Genomic DNA, 25954 nt, shown 5'->3' with positions numbered 1-25954 from the left:
GCACTGAAACATTAATAGAATTGCAAATGAAAAGAAAGAAAAGCTGAATTTTGGGAATTAATCTATTTAAATTCAAGACGTGTTCAGAACATCGCTGTAGAATACAAAATAGTGCGTATTTCTTGTATTGTGCCTTCCAGCACTGGACAGAAACCCAACGGAGGACTCCAACAAATGGACTTTGAATGTTCTCCTTTTGCAGAGTGGATTTCTTCCAGGTAAACTAGCTAAACAGCCCCCCATAGGGAGTTTAGATGGCGAATCCCACTGTTCATAGGGAGATCGCACATTTGTTAAACTGTTACATGTAATTGATACTTCTTGCTTCCTGTGATGCCAGGTTGATTGAATGTGTCCCCAGTGCATACAATAACTATAATCTCCACATTGCACTTGTAACCGATCAAATGAAGAAACATTGGCAGGGTGAGCCGTCATCATATTAGATAAACACTAGAGATGAGCGAACACCAAAATGTTCGGGTGTTCGTTATTCGTAACGAACTTCCCGTGATGCTCGAGGGTTCGTTTCGAACAACGAACCCCATTGAAGTCAATGGGCGACCGGAACATTTTTGTATTTCGCCGATGCTCGCTAAGGTTTTCATGTGTGAAAATCTGGGCAATTCAGGAAAGTGATGGGAATGACACAGTGACGGATAGGGCAGGCGAGGGGCTACATGGTGGGCTGCATCTCAAGTTCACAGGTCCCACTATTAAGCCACAATAGCGGCAAGAGTGCCCCCCCCCCCCCCCACTGTCAGCATAAAGATCGTCCTCCTCTGGCACAGCTGTAACAGCTGTAGCAGAGAAGAACGATGTTTGCCCATTGAATTCAATGGAGCGGCAATACAGCATGTTCCACTGAATGCAATGGGCTGCCGGCGATCGCAGGATGAATGGTCGGAAAGGGGTTAAATATATAACCCCTTTCCTGCAATTCATCCAGAAATGTGTTACACTAAAAATATATACCGGCGTATAAGGCGACAGGGCGTATAAGACGACCCCCCAACTGTCACCTTATACGCCGGTAATACAGTGGAGCAAAGAATAAAAAGCATTACTTACGTTTTTAGATGATCTGCGGCACTCCTGCAGGCTGTCACTCCCTCCTGGTCCACGGCAGACAAGCTTTCTCCACGAAAGACTTTAAATCCCTGCCTCCAGAAGCACATGTGCCTTCAGCCAATCACAGCCAATGACAATGATGTCATTGAATGGCTGTGATTGGCTGTGTTTCTGGAGGCGGGGATTTCAAGCCTTGAAATCCCCGCCTCCAGAAACACAGCCAATCACAGCCATTCAATGACATCATTGTCATTGGCTGTGATTGGCTGAAGGCACATGTGCTTCTGGAGGCAGGGATTTAAAGTCTTTCGTGGAGAAAGCTTGTCTGCCGTGGACCAGGAGGGAGTGACAGCCTGCAGGAGCGCCGCAGATCATCTAAAAACGTAAGTAATGCTTTTTATTCTTTGCTCCACTGTATTACCGGCGTATAAGGTGACAGTTGGGGGGTCGTCTTATACGCCCGGTCGCCTTATACGCCGGTATATATTTTTAGTGTAACACATTTCTGGATGAATTGCAGGAAAGGGGTTATATATTTAACCCCTTTCCGACCATTCATCCTGCGATCGCCGGCAGCCCATTGCATTCAGTGGAGTCGGCTGTATTGCCGGTTCCATTGAATTCAATGGGCAAACATCGTTCTTCTCTGCTACAGCTGTTACAGCTGTGCCAGAGAAGAAGGATTTGTCTTCTATATGTTCTCAATGGGGTCAGCGCTGCTGCCGCTGGCCCCATTGAGCGCATATAGAATGCATCCATAGCGAGCAGCGGGAGGGGCAGATTTCAATACTCGGGTGACACCTTATCTCCCCAGCCACTCACAGCAGGGGGGTGGTATAGGGCTTAAACGTTGCAGGGGGAAGTTGTAATGCCTTCCCTGTCTTTATATTGGCCAAAAAAAAGCGCTAACGTCTCAGGGAAGAAAGTTTAATTTACCAGAACACCGCATGGTGTTCGTTACGAATAACGAACATCCCGAACACCCTAATATTCGCACGAATAGCAAGCTCGGACGAACGCGTTCGCTCATCTCTAATAAACACCTATTAATATTTACCTTGTAACGGGTGCTACATAGTTCCCAGGGAATACTCCGATTTTACTGGTGTGCATGGATGTTCCCTTAAACCAGCCGTCCTGACAGCGCTCAAATACTAAAAACATTTCACCCTTCCGCAGCTCCAGCTCATCCTCCTTACGAGGGAAATAGGGATAGATGGCGACGTACCTGAGAAGAGATAATGAGATTTAAACATCTAGCAGATTCATCCTATGGACCTATGATACATTCTTAACCTTAACCACCAGCATGCTACATATAATCAATCCTTTATACAAACTTCACGGATTTTTCCTACACATACAAGAGTTTTTTTAAAATGTTTTTCTTATAACTACAGATGAGGGGGTCTACAAAAAAATGACAGATTTGAGTGGACATTGGCTTCAATAGCTTATACTAGTCCTTGCACTGAAAGCTTGCTTTGGCTGCCTTGTAGGAAACAAGGTGATCACATGGGATTTCTTTCCTTGGCTAACAAAACAATGACACTGCAGATTTAAGAAGTAAGAAAAAAAAGTCTTGGACCACAGCCACAACTTTCTTAATCAAGGAAAGAAAGGAACTAAAATAACTATGCTCCATCTCTGCACATAATCACTAAGCCTACTTTCACACTGTGTATTTCTGATCCATTTCACATATGTGCCAGCAAGGCTCCAGTGCATATGTAAAACGGATCCATAGGCTCCCATTTACTGTAGGAAGACCCATTTCGCCTCCATTCTGTTGGTATCCATTAGGGATACCGTTTTTTTCTGGATGTAATAGTGAAGTAGACGGCGCTATTCCATCCAGCCGTATCCTGTAAGAAAAAATATAGCAGTCTATGCGTGAAAGGCATGTGTCTAATGGATGAGCTCTTCATGACATATCTATTAAACAGATACCATTATAGCCTACAGGTGATGGATGAATTAAACAGATCCATCACCCATAAGCTATAATGGCATCCACTTAATGGATATGGTTTTTACAGGACGCTATTCTATCTTATGGATGACAGCTGCCACTGTTACGCATCCATCACGGCCTCCGTTAAACATGTGTGTAGGGAGCTTTTCCCGACATACATTTAATGGAAGACATTAGTGCACTGTGAGAAAAGCTTAAAGGTTGCAAAACTTGAGTAACCTGCAAACAGCCCCTCAGATCTCACTTCCTTGTTTTTCCCTTTTATTTTTTATAATATGCAGCTGTGGCCACTGACTTAACTCTCTCAGTGGTCGCCGACTGCCGACTAAACTTTCTAAGCATTGGGGACACAAAAGCAGCTTTTTTTCTGCAGATACTAGTTACTGGTGTCTGCACTGTCTGTAACAGTGGTCCAGTAGGCACATGTTTGCATTTGTCTACACTCTTAAAGGGCCAGTGTACCCAAAGTATTTAACCTCCAATGACACCTGGCTATATTAGGCATCCTTTTTCGGGGGGGGGGGGGGGGGGGGGGAATCTGAGTCTTTGTTTATTCACTGTTTGCTCAAAGTGTTTGCAAGTCCTGTCCTGATTTTGTGCTTTCCTGGATTTGGCTTGGCTGTTCTGACTACATTCTAGTCTCGACTCCTGACCCCGGCTTGTAATTCTGACTACATTATTGTTTGCTGTCTGTACTGACTTTTGACTTGCCCTAAGATTATGCTAGTGTGTGCTACCTGCCTTGACTTTTGGCCTGATCAACCATACTAAACCTGTTCTGCCTCATTCTACGTACTGAAGGTTGCCACTTGCCCTGACTTGGATCGTCTGACTATGCTCCAGAACACACCCTCAGGTACCATCTCTAGGTCTATAATAGCATTAGGTACCAAATTACTGGGACCACTTCCAGAGTAATGAAGTGAAGTCCATATCCTGATTGGTGGGATGAAATGGTGAAGACCAGGGTACCTCAAGTGTTGCCTTAGCTTTTGGTGCAAAGCCAAGCCAGTCTGTGGTTCAGTGGATCAACATCCATTGATACGGACAATTGTAATTGGATATCACAAACATATTACAACATGGTACACCTCTCAGATATCCAAATATACATTGAAAGCCTGAAGTATCCTCACCAAAACCTAGAGAATGGGAGCAAAACATCTCACTTTCCTGGATCTCTGGGATATTGGTGTTAATGGTAATCATTCTTTCCATATTAACATAGGATATTTAAAGCAAGATGATATATAGGTTGATACAGGAGATTAATAAATGGCTAAGCCAGCAGCACTATAGATAGTATATTGTCAAACACAGTATGGTGCAAAGCCACTAGAAACCAGGTCCGTAAGCTCTATTAATTATACATAAGCTAGAAAAAGCCAATACACCATGTGTTTGAAGTGAAATCAACCATTTATAAGTGATATTTCAGCTGTATTCTAAAAGATAACATTTCAGAGAGCTGTCTTTTTAAGAATATAATTTCCATAGATTCCCCATTGGAATGGACTATGAACAAAGTGCAATCTTCTTAACTCCATACGAACACAGACTGTTTTCATTTCTGCATTCTAGTTTTTTCATTCTCGCCTTCTAAGATCCATAACCTTATCATTTTTCCATTGACATAACCATGTGACAGCTTGGTTTCTGCGGGACAAGCGGTACTTATCGGAACCATTTCTTGTACTGTATTGAAAACCTTACAGATATTTGTGGGGTGGAATTGACACAAATACAATTCTGCCATCGTTCGTTGTCTTTATGCTTTTCACTGTGTGGTAAAAATGATATGTTAATTTTATTCTGTGAGTTAGTACAATTATGGTGATATCAAATTTATATAGTTTTTATTGTTTTACCGCTATTAGGAAATGGAAAGCTTTTTCTAAAATAAATCTGCCTTGTGTCACCTTAACTTTTTTATTTTTGCATTGTTGGGAGGTTTGGAGGCTTTTTTCTGTGTGTTGTAGTTTTTGCAGTTTATTGTGTCTGTAACATCATATTCAAGATGTAGTGGGAATGACAAGATGGTTGGCCTGAGGGGCTTCACTGGGCACTAGGTCACCCTGTGCCATGTCAACCCCTCAGTATCTTGCAATTGCATCCTGGGGGAGTGGAGGGTTGGAATGGAGTAATCGTAAGACCACCCCTTTGACTGCTGAGTTGCATCTCAGGGGGTAGACAGCCAGGATCAGAGATAACTCTGGCCCAGGCTACTGCAGTTGGTTGTCAGCTATATACTATCATGTACAGAGCAGACTCAGCTCCTGGCCGCACGCTATACTGTCCCTGCACATGTACAGCCGACGTTGCTAAGGGGTTAAACAGTCCTTGTTGCCACTACTAACATGTCTGCTTTAGTATATACTTGCATTCCCTGTGAAATAAAAATTCTGTATCCTATTTTCTCATTACTCTGCATTGTACGGTGCCTCTGCTATTCCTCCGCACCAGTGGCGTAAGTAAAGGCTCAGGGGCCCTGATGCAAAAGGTGAGCTGGGGCCCCCCCCTCTATCTGTATCTGTACCCGTACCTAAACCATGCTGCACAGAGACATAACTTAAAGCTTCTGGGCCCCAAAGTAAAACCTGTAACAGGGCCCCCAACTATAATGCTTTATTCATAGTACTGGGCTCCCTACACGGAGAAGAGAGGCCTTATGGGCCCCCCTAAGGCTCCTGGGCCCGGGTGCAACCGCATCCCCTGCACCCTCTATAGTTACGCCCCTGCTCCGCACCATTTATGAATTGGCAACTGGGTGTTACCACTGCCATTGACAAAGGGGTGTATCCATATACAGTCTGGTATAGACAGCACTGCTTGCCCAGTGTCAGACTATGTAGGGACACCCCATTTGGTAACACCCAGCTGTCAATTTATTCATAAATGTCTGGAAGGAATATGGGTGCCATTATAGGTACGACAGACTCCGTGGTAACAACACAATTTACTGCTAGTTGCCGTAATGAACCTGTAGTTGAAACAATGTCAGGTACAGGTGCAGCGTTGCAATTGTGTGCGATTACCACGGTTCAACCACAAGTATGCACCACCACCCTAACAAAGGAAAGGAACAATGCAGAGTTTTAAGATGCCCCCCTCAACTGCTACTTAATGATGAATACAAGAATTTACTAAAATGGACATGTGTGGAGCAGCGACTGGTCCTCTAATTCCCAGTTCATAGAACGCCATCTTATCTTTACTGCCATGAATAACAGTTTAACTACAACATAAGTTTTGTAATGCATGCACATAATCTTTTTATACTTGTCCTGGAGGGGGTGGTGGTTGCAGTCATTATAGTAAGCCGTTTCTATTTGTCTAAGGTCGTCACTCTTCTTTACTACTATGGGTTGCTGGACTGTGCACACTTGTATCTGGTCTTTTTTCCCCTCAACTGTGAACTTAATAACGGCAATGAAAAACCCCACAATCAATAGTCTACATTACATCATTCAATTAATAGCAATTATGCCTGAGATAAGCGGCAATCTTCCTTAATGAATGTACTGTATTAAGTCTTCAGGCTCAGGTCAGCAGCACAAAGATCTTTCTGTCGGACATATGGCCACCATGCCAAACACCTGGAAGTATTATCCATGAAAAAGTGCGGCACAGTCCCTGCAGCGCCTCTTTCATCACTAGGCATACAGTCTAGCACTAAAACACTAGACACAATAAGTCTCACTTTTTAACTGAAAACATTTTCATTTGCAATCATTTGTACTGTAAGTCCAAATGTTTCCGCTCAAACTCAAACTTTGAAGTCAGCCTACGATCCGTAATGATAACCACATGGAACAGGAACACTTTCACCCAATCAGGATAGCCTTCTTTCCTAACATATCTTATGGAGGCTCAACATCAGACGACATTTCATAATGATATTTATTTGGCCGATCAGTCAATAGCGCTAGATGTAATTGGGAAATCTTTAATTCTTGCTACACATCTGGACTGAAGAAACATCATTGTGTTATAAGGAAGAGGAGGACAAGCTGCCAGTGATAGACTAGGAACGGATGTGGCTGCTGTTCTCCTTTATGTAAATGGAAGCAGTACAAAGCTACTTGAAAGCCAATGGAGAAGTTATAAGCTTGGTACAACACAGTGTGTTAGAAAAGAACTGTGAGCCAACCCATATATAAAAAACCTAAAATTACTCCTGATATTAATTCTACTATATGGCCCCCTGCACACGGGCGGAAATTCCGTGGCGGGATTTCCCGCAGAATCTCCGCCCGTGGCCACTGCCATAGGATTGCATTAGAAAACGCAATCCTATGCAGACGGACGTAATTTGTCCACGCTAAATCACACACGGAAAACAAATTGCGGCATGCTCTATTTCTGTGCGGGTCTCACAGAGGGATGACCTTTGTAGCCACTCTCAACTCTAACCAAAAGATGGGGGTCTTAAACAAGTTACCCATCTTATAACTCCCCAATAGGAAATTATTATTATTTTTTTTTAAAGTAAAATACCTTTAAATGACCTGGGATATCTTGTGATAATAAATGCCTAATCTCACAATATTATACACCTTGGATCAGAAGAAACCAGACAGTCCCCTCAAAGGGTTTAACATTTCCTTATAAAATCCATTCTACGTAATAGTGATAACATTCTGTGCATATGGCCCAGCTTGTGAAATGAAGTCATGAGCCATACCACATAAGACAATAGTTCCTCTATGCAGACCAATGTCGAACAGGTACGGTTCAACTCAAAAAGTAATATACTAGATTTACAATGATTTACTTTGCACAGAACATTTCAATCTATTCCATGTGTCAGCCCTTTTGCATCAAGTACTTAAAAGGAAATCCCACTGCTTTCATGATAAAACATAACCAACCTAGATACAGTGGACAACAACATTCTAGACGGATGGAGAAAACAATTATTTTGAAGCTGGAGGGTGTAGATGTGGCAACAACTCCATTATTTAAGGATCAAACACATAGGATAAATCAGAAAGTACAGGATGTGATCAAGTAGGTTTAGTAAGTCAGCAATAAAGTAAGATATGTTTTGTGATTAGTAAGTCCCCAAAATCAAATTGGAATGTATTCCTTTGTTTATTAAACAGATTATGTCAGGTCGCCTTTGATACCCTAATAGTATGGTATAAAGTCGGAGGTGTTAAGCCAAGAGACTATATCGTTTTCTGAATGGATTCAATTCCATGTAAAAATCTGTTTTAAATGTTCCAGAATTCATACCGAACGTCTTAAAGGGAACCTATCATAGGGTTTATGCTACCTAAATAACGAGCAGCATGAACCTAGGACAGATATACTTATTGCCCCTGTATATGTGTTATTCTGAATCACGATGTTAAGAGTTTGAGAGAGGGCACAATATTGGAATGTGAAAAGCTGGTCGCATCGACGAATTGCCCTCCCCTTGGACCATTCTGACTAGTCTCTTATGTGATATTGGGACCAGTGGATGCATACAAGGCGACCAACTCAGGACACCCTCAACAGACCACCAGAAGAAAGGATCATCTGATCGTCGGACAAGCATGAGCAGCTCCAACTGTTTTGTTGCCCACATCCAAAAACTGAAAAACTGATGATATCATCGTTACAGGCCCCCATGTCTACCAGAACCATTTCCAGGCACTTGGCTCGAGAACATTTAGTCTCATGGTGCCCATTACGTGTACTTCCTTTGACACCCACTCACTGTCGCCTTCGTTTGCAGTGGTGTTGTGAACAGTAAAATTGAACTGCTATGGAGTGGAACCAGGTTGTCTTCAGTGAGATATACAGGTTTAATTTGGGCACTAACAACAGCTGTGTTCGTGTCTGGAGACCTAGAGGTGAGCGCCTTAATAGAGGTGAGCGCCTTAATCCTGCCTTTGCTGTGAAGTGGCACACTGTCCCCTGCTGGTGTGATGGTCTGGAAGGGAGGGCCATTGCATACAACAGTCGGTCACCCTTAGTAGTGGTACGAGGGACAATGACAGCTCAGCGATGTTTTTAGGACATCCTGCAGCCACGTGTGTTCCTCTCATGGCGGCTTTCAAGAGGCATTTTCTGGCGAAATAATGCTCAGAATTTCTCCACAACATTGTCACACTTCTGTGGCCAATCACCAGATTTATCACCAATAGAACATGTATGGGACCATCTGGGATACCAACTTTGACAGCCTACGAGTTTGCATGATCTAGAGGCTCAGTTACAGCAAATGTGGACAGATATGCCACTGGACAGCATACAGAACCTGTATGCCTCCATGCCCGCCCATATCACATCTTACATCCAAGCTAGAGGCGGTACAGCAGGGTACCATAGCCTCCATGCCTGCCCGTATCACATCTTACATCCAAGCTAGAGGCGGTACAGCAGGGTTCTAGAGCCTCCATGCCCACCCGTATCACATCTTACATCTAAGCTAGAGGCGGTATAACAGGGTGCTAGAGCCTCCATGCCCGCCCGTATCACATCTTACATCCAAGCTTGAGGCGGTACAGCAGGGTACTAGAGCCTCCATGCCCGCCCGTATCACATCTTACATCCAAAGCTAGAGGCGGTACAGAAGGGTACTAGAGCCTCCATGCCGGCTGTATCACATCTTACATCCAAGCTAGAGGTGGTACAACAGGGTACTAGAGCCTCCATGCTGGCTGTATCACATCTTACATCCAAGCTAGAGGCGGTACAGCAGGGTTCTAGAGCTTCCATGCCCGCCCGTATCACATCTTACATCCAAGCTAGAGGCGGTACAGCAGGGTACTAGAGCCTCCATGCCCGCCCGTATCACATCTTACATCCAAAGCTAGAGGCGGTACAGAAGGGTACTAGAGCCTCCATGCCGGCTGTATCACATCTTACATCCAAGCTAGAGGTGGTACAACAGGGTACTAGAGCCTCCATGCTGGCTGTATCACATCTTACATCCAAGCTAGAGGCAGTACAACAGGGTACTAGAGCCTCCCTTTAGTGTTCTGCTTTTGGCAATAATGTATCCTTTTGCTCTAATATTGTAATCGCTCACATCAATATTACATATTCACTGAAAAAACCAAAAATACAATACCTGAAGGTCTGCAAAGCAGACACGGTCGCCATAGGCACGATCGCCATAAGGCGATTGTGCCGGTGGCGATTGTGCCTGCCTTATGGCGATCGTGCCTATGGCGACCGTGTCTGCTTTGCAGACCTTCAGGTATTGTATTTTTGGTTTTTTCAGTGAATATGTGTTTTTTTTTTCTTTCTCCTCACCTCTGTGATTTTCTCACATCAATATTACAATCACACAGATAGTTTCATTGGATTCCGACAATTACTTCTAGGGGAGGGATTTTGTTTTTTTTACCATGAGTGTAAGAAAGGAGCCGAGGGAAAATTTTAGTCACAAACATGACACTTTTAAACATTAAGGTTAGATGTAATCCTAAAGGGCTGAAAGCAGTAAATCCCCCAAGTGAGGTGGTGTTCTAGTCCAGAGCAATCGTTTCACAATATAATCTTCAAGCCTCCAGCATATCTGGGGTCATGCGCTCTCTGTGTTAATCCACGGACAGCATATACCCCCCCCCCCCCCATTACAGCGTATGAAGCTATGCACATGGGCTTTTTTTCACAACAGGACATGCCAATGCATGTCAGTGTTCAGAGTCCATGTATATCAGACAGCAAACACACGGCTGTCTGCCACATCCATTGAATACTTACACACTTGGTCGAGTGGACGGCCTGAGGTGCGCAACTTGTTCAGCAGGACCACCGGCCAGTCTCTGTCCAGCAGTAGAAGATGTTGCCCCAGACGTTGTGGAGACAATAACAGCAGCAGTCAAGGGTGGAGGAGGGAGGAGAGGAGGATTCAGATCCTAAAAAGAAATTGAATAATACTTTAAAAATAGGAAGTGTATCTCCTTTTTCTACAGGCACTTGGATGTTGGATAAAAGGAAAGGACTATAGAAGGGTTAGCATAATGCAGCCTGAGAAAAGGGGGAAAAAAGGATCACACAAATGAGCAAGCCCTTACAGTTGACAGAGACTACATCTATTCACTATATGGAGCTTTTCATTACATGAGCATCACATACAGGAAAGACTCATATCAGGTTTTATAGGGAGCCAACAGAGATAATTCATTTTAAGCAGAGTGAATGAAAAAAGGCATGGAAACTCAGTTGTCTGCTGTAAGGTAGCTGACATTCATTATACTTCAATACGGATCACTGCAAAGAAGCTATACAGAGCTTTCTCACGACACAATGATATGCCGAGATAGGGTTATTACTACAGGAGATGCAAAAGCCTGCAGCTGCACCTGGACCCGATGCCATATGGGGGCCTAACAGCCTCTCTGCCACATAAGAGGACACTGGTATTTCACATAGCACAATATAGTGTTTCCCCAAAAATAAGACCCGGTCTTATATTAATTTTTGCCCCCAAAGAGGCACTAGGTTTTATTTTCTGGGCATGTCTTAATATACTTACCTTACAGGCTCAGTCTGGGTCCTCCTGTTGCTCTCCGGAGCCCCAGCTCATTTGCTGCAGTCCTCAGACGCACACAGAAGATCGCTTCCTAGTTACGGGATTCATAAATCGCACCTCCAGCAAGCAATGGCTGACCGAGAGCTGCATTGATTCGCTGAGCAGCGCTCGAGAACCAATCACAGCCACCGTGTTGTGGAGGCAGCATTTATGAGTTGGCTGAGTTGCAGCATTGATTGGCTAATTCATAAATCCGCCTCCAAAACGTTATTAGTTCTCAAGCGCTGTATTGATTGGCAGCATTCGATGAACCAATCACATTAATTGCGTTGGCTTATCAAATGCTGCATTGATTGGCTGAGCAGCGCTCAAACCAATCACAGCCATCACTTCCTAGAGGCGGGATTTGTGAATCCTGTAACCAGGAAGCAATCTTCTGTGGGCGGCTGAGAATTGCAGCAAGAGCGCTGGAGCTTCGGAGAGCAGCGGAAGGACCCGGGCTGAGCCTGTTAGGTAATGTATTGCTTTTTTTATTCTTACTCAATGCAACTAGGGTTTATTTTCAACGTAGAGCTTATATTTCAAGCCTCCCGGAAAATCCCCACAAAATCAGGATAGTTAGAAGACAAGCTACAATGTGATGTAAATCACATATCATGCATTGATACTCTTATGAGAATAAAGTCTGCAACTCTTAACTGCAGCCATCAAGTGAAATAAGCTTTATAGTGGTTGCAAGAGGGAAAAAAAATTACTGTATACTGAATTATCTAACATATTGAGATCAATAATACATAAACGCTGCCACGTATTCTGAAACGGGTCTATAATACACTGCCCCGTACCTGAAACCATCAAGGATTAAACAAGCAATCCTCTTTGATCTGCAGTCTGCTATTGTTCATACACTCACTGTTGTGTCTTTTAATATTTCCATTCTTCGAAATGTATAAGTACAGAGAATAGAAACCACGTAAAAGGCACACAGACTCCCTTTGAAAACCTGCAATACGGTTGTGAGATAGCAATCCATAAAGCATTAAGCAGTCTTTTAGGAGTGTCAGTAGCAAGACTCAAGAGGCAACGTCAAAACAAAGGACACAAAGCCTAATTCCACGCTACATCTTCGCCAACACGAGCTGACAAAAAGAAGAAAAAAAAAAGACTAAATCTAATTAAGGAAATCGGAATTATACATTATGCAAAAATAATAATCTGAATAAAATATTCTAATCCGCATGGCAGCTCCACACCTCAGGGCTTCGTCATTAGACTAGATTTGTCTTCTTTTCGACTGCATAGTCTAAGAGAAGATAATTGCATTTGGCTATGTGATTCTGAATAACATCGCCTGCTTTCTTCCAGCAGAAGTTGCTCGCATGGTCTGGTTGGAACATAAAAAAAGCAATGCACAAAAGAGAATAAAGAGAGAATAGTGTCAAGCAAACTGTTCTGCACTCTGATGTGTCTATTAACAAGAGCCATTTATGTTCATGGGAGGTTTATGCTTCCAAAATAGCGGTTGTGCTGCCTCAACAGTTGCTGCGACTCAGGAGTTAAAGTCGAACCCAATCATTATCCTTCCTGTTTAGATTTGTTTAGGGACATTTGCAGCGATCCACAAGCCAACATTTAGAAAGCCTGGAAAGGGTTCAAGTCGTTTGGATAGCGATAGGCGAATGTAGCTTTAATTTTAGCAAATAGGTGACTGACTCTATTCAGTCCTTGACAACGGACCTGGCGCACAAGTCAAAGCCGTTCTGTGTGAAGAATTCCTGTGCGCTCTTATTTTCTTACAACTGATAACGCCTTTAGTTGTATTGTGTAATACTATTCTGTAATATGTAAATGTCAGCCATTCCTCTAGCGTCTAACCACTGATAAACTATAGATTAAAAACGAATCCCGATGTACATTTCCATTAAGTTTACTGATCCAGGGTTATAAAATCACACATTTCAGCATCTCATATATTGGAGGCAAATGGAGAATCCTAATAATTTAGTGTACACTCATGGTGGAGACGAAGTGCATCTCTGTTTTGGAGTTAAACAGTATGACTAATACACTCTCACTGATGCTGGCCATAGACTAATGGTTGACCATCAGGTGAACAATCTTTGATTGATTATTATCTGTTCAATCGCATCCGACCTTCAGTCACTCTATGGATCAATGTTCTCCATGCATTCCTTTCTTTCACGGCTTCTTTCAGTTCCGTGATTGACATGTTCATGGTGGCCTTGATTGTATCTAGCCATCTTGTTCTTTGTCGTCCTGATCTTCTCTTTCCACTAACCTTGCCAGCTATCAGTATTATTTCCAGTGAGTTAGCACGCATCATGTGATATTTTCAGTTTGACACGATCTAACACTACCTTGTTCGTTGTCATGGCAGTCCAAGGTATCTGTAGCATTCTCCTCCAGCACCATAGTTTAAAAACATCAATCCTTCTTCTGTCTGTCTTCCTGAGCGTCCAACTTTCGAAACAATACATCATTATGGAAAAGACGATTGCATTGACCAGTCTGGTTTTTGTTGCAATGCTAATATCTCTGCTTTTCCAGATCTTTTCCATTCCTTGCATTGCATTCCTACCAAGTATAATCCGTCTATTGATCTCAGGTCCAGACTGCCCGCTGCAATCAATTTTGGATCCAAGGAAGATGAAATCTTGGACTGACTCAACTTCTTCGTTAAGTCTTATATTCACTGTACCGTTGCCTACCATGGTCATGACTTGTTTTCTTGCTGTTGAGGTACACTGTTTAGTCTATAGTCATCAATCCTGTTATCTGTTAAACGGTCGGCTCAACTTATGGCAAAAGAGCAGAGGGTGAATAAAAGGGTTTCTTACCACACATAGTGATGGCATAGTGCTCGCATCCACTATGCAGGGAACATGCAGGGATAACGCCTAATGGTTCTTTGATATGGGACAACTGTTGAGCACTTAAGTGCCTAACAGTCGTCTCAAAGATTATCGCTCCCATACTTTCACAAAGAAGCGCTAATCACTCACTGCATGGCGGCAGAGCACGCTGGAGATCTCTTCCGGCCATGCGCCTCTATTCAGAACAAACAGGCAGTCATTCATAGATCAAAGACTGCCTGTTTTTCTTAAGCAGATAGTTGTTCAGTTTTTACGTGTGCATAAAGTTAAATGGCAAATGATAAGCGAACGAATTCATTCATCATTCAATCATTGACTTTGTCTACACTGAACAATTATCGTTTAATTTCACAAGATCCAACAATTAACTCACAGACAATGCTGGTGGTACGTTTCTCTGCAAGAAAAAAAAAACTTTGATCTTGAACATAGTCATCATTTTGTGTTTATGTTTCCACTGACTTTAATTGTTTGGCAGTATCTTCCTGCCCCCACAGTGTGAATCCACCAATTAAGGGCCCTTTTACATGTCTGTTATAATGAATACCGATCAGCAAATAGCATGTCGGTCAGTACTCGTTACTACCGTTCACACAAGCACAGGAGTGCTGGTATGTGGACTAAAGCTTATTATTACAATCATTCACCCCCATACTCGGCAGTACATCTCCTTTATATGGTGCTGACAACCAGCAATCATTTTTATGCTGGCATGAAAGATACAATCTACAAAGTGTTTGCTCATCAATCAGCTGATTGCTGGCATATGAGTCAGGCCGATGACTGGGCAAAAGAACATTTAGTCATGCCTGGTCACGGGCCCATGTAAAAGAGCCCTAAAGGGTAATATCTATGGTTAGCTTCAGCTGACAGCTATTTTTCTGGACTCCACCATAAACTAATTGCATGTACGTGTTATTTCTATGACAGCTGGATTTGTCCACCAGAAAGATCTAGGGTCAGATGGATTAAGATGCAACCTGCCTAATCCCAGTTTCCCCTTTTGGCAGACCTTCTGCCAGATCCAATAGATGAATAGCGTTATAGTGATCGAAAAGATGTGCCGCCAAATATTATGACTATGACTACTTTGTAAACAGGGAGTTCGTTGGAAATTGCTACGGCTTGAAGAATTCAGCAATTGGAGGGTCCATTAAGGAATTGTGCAATTCCATAATATATAGGTTGTGTATCGCAAAATCAGAGGAACACTTTAATGTACACAAAGGCCTATGCAGTTCTCCAAACACACCCTGGTTTTTGCTTTGGGGTAGTCGGTAATTGTTTTCGTGCTCCAGCGCTTTTATGTTTATGACACATTTCTTTTGTCTATTGTACAATAACTGCTGAATTATATATACTGGAGCACATTGTAGTTGGAAATTCTCTCCCCTTTTTTAATTAGCACAATTGAAAAGTAATTATAAAAGGCGAACTAGAACTATCCAAATTTATCACACTAAGTATAATATGCATTGTAATGGCGTAAGAGAAACAATCATAGTGATCTGTAATGCGGAGCCCATAACCATCCATAAGGCCGCAGTGTACCTCTGTATTACTCAGATTACATGTTTATATGAATCCAAAAGAAAGGAGACTGCACAATATTCTATATAGCCTCCCTCCCAGAAGCAATATCTCCATAATATGTCGCCCTGCAGAGCACGATGATGTGAGACATTGTATGGAGCCACCAGGACTCTGTGTGCCTTAGTACAGTCTGTATGAGGCCAGAAATTCATTAATGTACTGTATGAAGGAAAGTTTCATCACTAAGTGACAACGCAGGAAATACAAAAAAAAAAAAAGTACTGCGCATGACCGCCTGCGAGCCTCCGCGGTCATCCACAGTACAGTTAATGGAGGTACATAGGGTCCCCAGTCGCGCTCACAGCCGGATTCCACTGTGGGCCTGCCGCATTCAGAATCCGACCCCTTCGTGCGAGCCTGGCCTTATATTGCCACAGCGCTCCTTTGCAATTGTTTCAAACTTACTCTGTATTAAAGTATGGCTACAATGTTAATTCCGATTGTATCTACGTATAAAAGTAACACTTCTATGGAACTCTATAATTCTTATGTACTTTTTTACATCGCCGGATAATGCTCATATATACAGCAAGCCAATGTATATAATTTACTTGGAGAGACGACTTCAGAAGCCAAAAACAACATTACAGAAAGAATATGTATAATGGAACATAAAAAACAGTGTCTGTATAACAAACGGTATTTTACAGATTTACTTAACGTTTAATTTTGCAAATTCCAGTTCCTTTGTAGCTCAGCACTACTTAGCCCTGTGATCTTTTTATGGCCTCCTTTGGCAAGCTTTAATGGCTGTAGTTCATGTAATACAATAATTGCATGCAGGCTCTCTGCTTATTAATTTAGTGTAGTCTCTCAGCTGCACTTACTTCCTCCAGCAAATTATCCGCTTATGAGTCATTGATGGCCCCTATTATTAATAATTGTACTGATATGAGAATGACATTACTTTTCGTAAACTTAATGTTATCAGACCAGTGAGATACTCAAAACATAGAGACAGATCTAAGAAAAGGTTATACAGACTCTGTGCAGTCTAATAGTCTACAGACACAATAAACAACGATCGGGATAAATACTGTAAACTGGCCTCTGATCTGTTATACAATCAATCAAAGATTAGATTCTGCAGGGAGAAACAGTTATAAGGTTGATTTTTTGGGAGGAGTTGCAATAGTTTGTCTATAGGCACAGGATTATTTGGACTCTTAGAAAGAGATCATTCTCTATGTAATCTTTGTTCCCCAAACCTAGAGTTTACAATATCTGCGGTTGTGCATCTTCCCTTTTAATGTCAATGGTATGTTGCATTGGTGACCAGAGTATCTATACACGTCACAATATAATACCAGTGATTACTGGTATTATTAGAGTTGAGCGAGCGTACTCGCTAAGGCATACTACTCGAGCGAGTAGTGGCTTATTCGAGTACCTGCCCGCTCGTCTCTAAAGATTCGGATGCCGACAGGGGGCGGGGAGCGGCGGGGGAGAGCGGGGAGGAACGGTGGGGAGATCTCTCTCTCCTTCTCTCCCCCCCATTCCCCCTGCTCACTGCCGCAACTCACCTGTCACCCGCACCGGCCCCCGAATCTTTAGACACGAGCAGGCAGGTACTCGAATAAGGCACTACTCGCTCGAGTAGTTTGCCTTAGCGAGTATGCTCGCTCATCTCTAGTAGTTATCCTACCACGGTTGACTGGTCTTTGTAATAATGAACAGAAAGTAGCAAGATGGTTCTTTGGTTAGTGCATCAGGGAAGACAAGAGGAACAAGTCGTCCAATGAAAAAAATGAACGCAAGTATATGGGACATATGGGATTTCTACTACAGATAGTCCCCGACTTGCGAACATTCGACTTACGAATTTCGCTAGATACGAACTATCTGTCCTGCACAGTATTACATCATACTGTGCAGGGACCGGACAAGCTTCTATCAAGCCTGATAGAAGCCTGTCCGGTCACATCTCGGTTGCTGGGCAGCCGGGGGCCTTCTGAAAGGCCCCAGGGCTGTCTATGCAGAGCGCCTATCAGTCCGTGCGCTTGATGGACACTCTGCATAGGCAGCCCTGGGGCCTTTCAGGAGGTCCCCGGCTGCCTAGCAACCACACAGCGTCCCGCGATCTCATCATGGGACGCTGTACGGGCCCCCTGAACGTCGGGTGCAGGCGGTTTCTTACAGCGGGCACCCGGCGGCAGCAGTTCCAACGAGCCGCGCTGCTCGTCAGAACTGTTAACACTTTAAATACCGCTGTCAGAGCGGTATTTAAAGTGTTAACAGTTCCGACAAGCGCCACGGCTCGTCGGAACTGCTGCCGCCGGGTGTCCGCTGTAAGAACAGCCGGCACCCGACGTTGTATGGAGCGGGATCCACCCGCGATCCCCTCCATACAACCATTTGTTCGACTTGCGAACAAAACGGACTTGCGAACGGGCTCCCGGAACGGAACCTGTTCGCAAGTCAGGGACTAACTGTACAGGAAAAATTGTGGCATAGGTATAAAATCTATTGCAAAGGAACTCTGGAGATGTTGGCCATTGCATTTACTACATGTCTAATTAAAAGAAGAGCTGATCTTTGATAGGTGCAGTTTTCCTTATACACCTATACACCTTATACACCTTGACCTTAAAGGGGTTCTGTCAATACAATCTGTATTTTTTTTCTACAGTAAATCCGCCCTGCCGGCACAGGCTGTGGTAAATAACACATACAAAACGTTTTTTTCAGTAGTAGTACTTACCTAGGCTCCATTTTTCACCTCCATGGTCTGTTTACATGTTCAGCCCCTCCTGCTAGAAGGTCATCTCACAGCACCCCTTGCTGTGCTGACCACTTCCGCCCTCACAAAGCTTACTTCCGCCCATCCAGTGATCCAGTGCAGTGATTGGAGCTGTGCAGTCCTGCCTGCAGTCCACCAAAATCTGATAGTGCTTCTCCCTGCCTCTGTCCCTGAACACCCAACACTTCCCAAGGGCTTCCAGATCTTCCTTACAATCTTTGGCTGATTTTACATAAGTGAGCACTATTTCAGTCCAAGTAACTCAGACCAACATTTCGCAAGGCAAATATGCAAGTGCATATATACAAACACACATACATATACTCACACACACATAGATATATGTATGTATATGCTTGTATATACAGAAGCAGAGAGATGGGTAGCCGCAGAGACGCAGATAGAGATACACACACACACACACACTAGATATTTATAAAACATATATATATATATATATATATATATATATGTACACATACATACATATATGCTGTCCTTGTCTGCAGGGGGGGAGAATGGAAGAGCCAGGAGCAGGAACTGAGCTCCCGCCCGCTCACCACTATTTGCAATGGGAGGGGAGGAGTGGGGGCGGGGCTAAGCGGGCCGACTTAGCTCCGCCCCGTCTCGCCCCCTCCTATTGCAAATAGTGCAGAGGGGCGGAGAGGAGGCAGAGAGGGGGCGGGAGCTCAGTTCCTGCTCCTGGCTCTTCCATCCTCCCCCCTGCAGACAAGGATCTGCCCTGCTGATGCTCTGCTCTCCGTCCCCTGTTGTCATGCTCCCCTGCGGTGCTGTAGCCTCCGCTATTGGTCCACTGCTCCGGCTGTGTCGTTCCCCCGCTGTGAGCCTCCGCTGTTGTACCGCTGCTCTGCCTTCTCCCCTGATGCTCTGGCGCTGAAGGACCCCCACTCTGAAGCTCCTGTGTCGGAGGAGCCTTTGCTGCTGGCCCGCTGTTCTGCCTTGTCCCTTGATGCTCCTCTGCGCTGCCGCTGCTGTGCCTTCAGGTACCCCCCTATCACTGCGCCCAGCCAATGAGGAAGTGGGGGCGTCACCTGGCTGTCAAGCAGCCCAACAGTGGTGTACACCCACTACTTCCCATGGCGAAAGGGACACCAGCCGTGCATACCGCACTTCCTGCCTGGGCAATGAACGCTACGTCAGTAGTGACGTATGCGTACATTGACCTGCAGGAAGCAGAATGTAGCGCAATGTACGTTACATCACCGGATCCAGCTAAATCAGGCAGCTGCAGGTCACGTGACACAAGCTGCTAGACGATCCAGGAGAAGATTTGGCAGGAGAAGAGGAGAGGTAAGGTTGCCTGGGGAGCAATAGGTAAGTATATAGTTTTTTGTTTTTAATGACAGAACCCCTTTAAGATCTAGGTGACATTAGGATATAAAACTGTACTGGAGCCACATGTGGACATGTATTTGCACAGTGATATCAGATTACCTGTAGTTTTTATACATCTCTAAAAGGTAAGTAAGACTAACCTAAAGGCGCTGGTTTTACACGGAACGATATTGGTCAAAAAATTGCTGGATTGTTCCAATTTGAACGCTAATGATTTAGTGTAAACATGGCCAACGATTGAACGATGATTTGTTCACTTATCATTCATTGTTCATTACAGGCAAGCATGAAAATCATCACTCACTAATCTTTCGGTTAAAACACCGATCGTTCAGTCGTTCACATTCTCTGGTAAACTGAACGACTGAACAATCCGGCAACTGAAAAGAACCAAAAACGATTTAGCTTTGTGTTTCACCTGATTTCCCGAACAAATGAGCAAAATGATACATTTGCTTGCTCACTCGGGTGAGCAATTACCTCCAGGTGTAAAAGCACCTCCTTAGGCGTATGCTAAGTAAAAAGCTCAAGGGGTTTGGAAGAGTCGGAGTACTGTATGAGATTTCTAGTATTTCCAGACAGCTAAATGTGGGTATTGAAATTGAAGCAAGATGTATAGTAGATCTAATATAGGAAGCACAAATAGTGTGCATTACCCTCATATACTGTAATTAGCAAGCCGACCAAAGAGAAGGAAGGTTGCAGGGTATTTTACTTCATTTAGATCTCGTTTTAAAAAACTTTATTAAGCCTACAGATTCCATAAAGTGTAAGACTACATTAAAACCTTCTTAGGCTCTACTGTCTACAAGTCTACATGTTTCTGATGGTGGAAACAGTAATCTACAATTTCCACTTAGTTGTAGAGCAGAGAAGACAGACTGGAGGATCTCCAAAAGGACAAAAAAAATTGTAAAATATATTATTTTTACAAAAACAGAACATTTTCAAAAACAGTTAATTGCTTAAGATTAAGCTAAGAGCGATAAAAGCAGAGAAAAATGGACCCCTTACCATAAAGTCAAGGGAAAAGGAGGTTTCTCCATTAATTTAGCATCAAAAAGATTTAAAACGTATGGCCATTTTACAAAAAAGACAGAAGAAGGGCCCTATTAATTATAGCTAGAGAGGAGAAGCTTACTAGTAGCTTGCAGAAAGGAAAGCAGTGAGGCCCAGAATGTACGCCAGAGCAGAAACACATACAGCCTACTACTTACTCCCAGAGCAGCTTGGTAGGCGATATCCGGTGGGAATATAAATGCAGGGCCACTAACTATGGGGCTGCTCGGGGGTGGGGTCACAATAAGTCCTGTAGTACTGATATGGACCTGACAGAAATAAGACACAAGGACACAAATAAATAAATGCATTATGCTTCAGCAAAATTTTTTGCAATATATAGAAATCAACTTAACCAGCTCTTGTAAATTCTGAAAAATACGTTAATTAAAAAACGAAATATGGTTGAGATTAATTTTTATGTTTAAAAAAAGTCCAATAATTCCTGTTAACAATAATATCAGGATGACATCTAAAGTTTCCATAGGTCTATACATGCATGATAAACATAAGATACCCCTTTGTAGAACTAACATTCAGCAAATGGTTATGGCCAGTTTCTAAGTCATGTATTCTCTTTTGAGTCCCATGACAAACATGGAGTGATGGTGTCAGAAATAACATGAAGGCAAATATAGGGTGTGCAGAGCTCTGAGAGAAGAGTTCAGGAAATAGTCATAACTATGTGGTGTACCATGAAAGTGTGGCCAACTTAGTGACACTGTAAGCCAAACTGCTACATACAGGTCAGTGAGTGTGAAGCAAAGCGCGTGAAAGACCAGGATTCTGGCACAAAACCGCAAGCAGGAGACTGAAGATATAGATCTTGCATGCTGGCCACTAATGGTAACATTGCTTGGACTTTTACTGATACTATTATATCTAAAGAATCTGCTTCCATATCCAGATCTGTTTGGGAAAGAGGCAAATTGCCTCGAAACGTATCACACTCGCTGGTTAAATATAAAATTTGTCCCCACTTATTCATTCCATCTCCAGTCCCCTACTTGTGGTTTTTGCACCAGAATCCTATTTTTGTCATGCTCTTTGTATCAGCAGTGACATGAATGAGTTAAAAAACATGTTAAATGTCCCCCTGGTACACACCAACCACTCCCATCACCACCACTTTGATACCAGAAGCTCCTGCAGTGATCACATGCCATTCATTATTCATGTGACTGCTGCAACCAATCAATGGCTTCAGTGTTATTACTGCCATGAACGGCACATGACCGCTATAGCCTTTGATTGGCTGAAGCAGTCACGTGAACAGTGGATGGCACATGACCACTGCCAGAGATTTTGGGACTAGAGCGGCAGTTACAGGGTAGCCGTGCTAGTTTGGAGAAACACTTAACAGGTCAGTAGGGTTATGTTTTCACTTGATGCCTTTCCTTGCCCATATTTTTTTTAGTCTAAGAACACTCCTTTAAGGAACTGCACACGTAGCAATTTTGTAATATAATGATGTTATTCAACCGCTTTATTTACCCAAGGGTATATTCCAGTTTCAACCTACAGAACTGCATGGACATGTGCTTTACCTCTAAACATGACAGCAGATCACCGGCTGTTCTCTGAATTCATAATGTTTTGCTTTACAATCTAGGGTAGATATAACATTGGCAAAAATAACCAATGCTTAGTATATCTATTGGATATAAATAAGATGCATCTAATTATAAATGTATGTATTCATAATAGATGGATATAGAATAAATGTTTAATATAATATATTTTATTATATATGATAAAAAGCAATAGGTTCAAAAACTAAAATAAAAATAATCACTATGCAGCGCAACTCCAATATGAAAAAAGCTAATAAATGGAGTGATTAACACATATTAGATGTGCTTTAAAGAAGTTGAGTAGTTGTAAACTACTGATGGTCTTTCTTAAAAACAGGTCATCAGTAGTAGATTAGCGGGAGTTCAGCACCAGGGACCATCGTCATTCAGATGTTTGCTGCACCACTGCACTCGTGCACTCCGCTTTTCTGCAGGAAGCGGACAGCTCTGTTCCCAGTGCAGTGGCCAGGCTTGGTATTGTAAGTAAAATCTATTCCAATGGGAATTTGGCCTGCAATATCAAGCCTAGGCATTGGAGTTGAAACAGAGCTGTCTACTTCCTGTATAAATCAGCTCAGTGCACAAACACAGTGGCCTAGTGAACAGCTGAATGGCTGGAGTTTTGTATGATAGACTGCATGATAGGATAAGCCATTACTACCCCTTTAACATCATATTAGGTTTAATTCTAGATCAAATCTATTATCTAATGGAAAACGTCCTAAAGTAATAGGGTCTGTCTATTAAAACAACCTGATTTATTCTTACGAGCAACATTACTTTTCCTTTACATCAAGTTTTATATATCCTCTAACTATATATCAACGGCATTCCAGTAATCTTCAAGAATTAGTTTAAAAAGTTAGTAAAAAAAGCTATTTATTATAAAAAGACACATTTTACTGTTTAAAACTTCCTCTCTTGGCATTCACATCATGCCCCTATAGTTAGTTACCTGCTGACTCTATAAAAAATATATACACTGTTACAAAGCTAAATTTGTGAACATTACAATTACAGGATCGCTCTCAGGTATAAAACCTTGAAAACAATTCCTTATGAAGACCATTTATCACTGTGTGAGTCACCGGTTTCCATATCCTCATATGCTGGGCTCACTACAGGATAATAAATTCCCATCAAGACATAAGCTAGTCTAATGGACAAGCCACCGAAACGAGCCATGACTCATGTACAGTAATCCCCTCACATAAAGGAAATATAGGTTTTGCTGTTATACACAATTATCGCTTCTTGGTAGTTATCTTTTTTATTAGTTCTAAAACTCTCTGCAGCCCATCCGCATTATATTGCTGACATGGGGCATTACAGATATTGATCACTGCAGAGCAACAGATAACGGATTTAAAGGAGTTGGCCACTTTACAATAAAATGTCAATGTTAGACTGCTATGTGGTGTCACATAAAAGTGGGAATTTGTGTACTCCAGCTGTTCACGGGACGGGCCACTGCTGCCTAGGGATAGAATATAAAATCTGTGGACAGCAGTAGTCTCCGTATCTATAGAATGTTAGATGATGGCGTTCACATGATTGAAGGGTCTTTACAGGTGAACGAACGTTCGGATGAACATTTGTCAATCCGATCAGCTGTCTGTATGAAGATGCTGGTGATCAGCCAACAAAATCAGCAAATGCTCATTTGTTAAGTAATAAGATCTGTTATGCAGCATCAGAAATCATTTGCTGCCGGTAGTACATACCCTAGGTACACAGGGCTGAGCTGCCAACAATGATGGAACATGATTACAGGAACCATCGTTGGGGCACAAACAGGACTGCTAATTGCTCCATGTAAATGGAGCCAAACAAGCCCTGTTCGACTTGCAAAAATGTCTATTACTGATCATTCCTGGCAGAAGGTTCGCCATTGTAAGAGGACCTTTAGCCACATGACCTCTTCCTTGGCTTTCTCTTGCATGTCCACTTCTGCACAAGCACTCAAGAGGACCTAAATTAAGCCACATGACCTCTTCCTTGGCTTTCTTTTGCATGTCCACTTCTGCACAAGCACTGAAAAGGACCTTTAGCCAGATGACCTCTTCCTTGGCTTTCTCTTGCATGTCCACTTCTGCACAAGCACTGAAGAGGATCTTTAGCCACATGACCTCTTCCTTGGCTTTCTCTTGCATGCCCACTTCTGCACAAGCACTGAACAGTTGCTGGACATGTTCCATGTATGGGCAGATACAGGGAGCAGAATCTCCTGTATCTGGTACCAGAAAATCTGTGGAAATTCCATGTTGATTTTTCCATGCGGTTTCCGCCTATATAAAACAGTGGTTGTAATCCACAGCTAAGCAGCGTATTTCTGCTATGTATTTTGCTGAGATCCACACGTGGATTTAGCCTTCGAATAGGCAAAATACATGTGTGGAATTTCCAACACAATTCTGTGTGGCTCTACATTAAGAAATGACATGTACTACCACAGTTCTCCATGCAGATTTAGCTAGTGATTGGGCAAACTCTGTGTGCATAATTGCTGCTGCAGATCTGCTTTAAGAAATGACATGTCACTTCTTAACACAAATCTGCATAAAATCATGTCAGAAATTTCACGCGTGGATTCCATCCATTCACAGGTCTGTGATAAAATACGCAGCAGAAATGCTCGCCTGTACTGCAAACCTCTGCCATGGTTTTAGAAGTGGGGTCCAAGCTGACAACTGCATTGGATTGTGCCGTGTGCACAAACCCTTGTAACAAGAACGCATCTGCTCTATGAAAGAACCCCTTGCATACGTGTCTCTCAGGTGATCACAATGCACATCACTCATCTGTAAAGGTTACAAATTAGAAGGACTTGTAATAAAGTAATTACAGAATGCAACATTCCCATGTGCTTTCTATCATAAAAGGTTTGCTAGTAATATCCTTTACATAGTAGTCGTACTAAAAGACAAAATCTAGTTAAGAGAAGAGGAAACATAACATAGAAGGAAGCAGCAAGGCAAGGCATGTACTAGAGTTCTGGCTTCTAATTCAGTTACAGAATAGGACAGCTGTTAATTCTAATTAAAGGGTAAAAGCCATTATTACAGGACAATCATTGGGGGAAGCTGTTGGAGCAATATAATCAGTGGGGAAAGTTGGAGGATCTTACGATCATCATCTAAATAAATAAATAAATCTTGTTATTTGTATAGCGCCAACTTATTATGCAGCGCAACTTTCAGGAAATGTTTTATTTAT

At 42.8% G+C, this 25954-nt stretch overlaps 1 protein-coding gene across 2 annotated transcripts in view; it reads right to left on the bottom strand.

Annotated features, from left to right (window-relative positions):
* SH3RF1 (SH3 domain containing ring finger 1) overlaps positions 1-25954 on the bottom strand; it is a 158803-nt gene that overhangs the window by 15571 nt on the left and 117278 nt on the right. The window contains exons 6-8 of one of the 2 annotated variants that reach the window (XM_066573544.1): positions 21323-21433; positions 10751-10905; positions 2129-2299 (exon numbers count right to left, since the gene is read on the bottom strand). In XM_066573544.1, coding sequence (XP_066429641.1) covers positions 2129-2299; positions 10751-10905; positions 21323-21433 — 437 coding nt within the window. The remainder of the gene's footprint in view (positions 1-2128; positions 2300-10750; positions 10906-21322; positions 21434-25954) is intronic. The other variant, XM_066573545.1, reaches the window with a different exon arrangement.

This window comes from Eleutherodactylus coqui, chromosome 7, assembly GCF_035609145.1.
Source record: "Eleutherodactylus coqui strain aEleCoq1 chromosome 7, aEleCoq1.hap1, whole genome shotgun sequence".
NCBI lineage: Eukaryota > Metazoa > Chordata > Amphibia > Anura > Eleutherodactylidae > Eleutherodactylus > Eleutherodactylus coqui.
The sequence above is the reverse complement of the archived record's forward strand: the minus strand, read 5'-3'. Positions and strand labels throughout refer to the sequence as shown.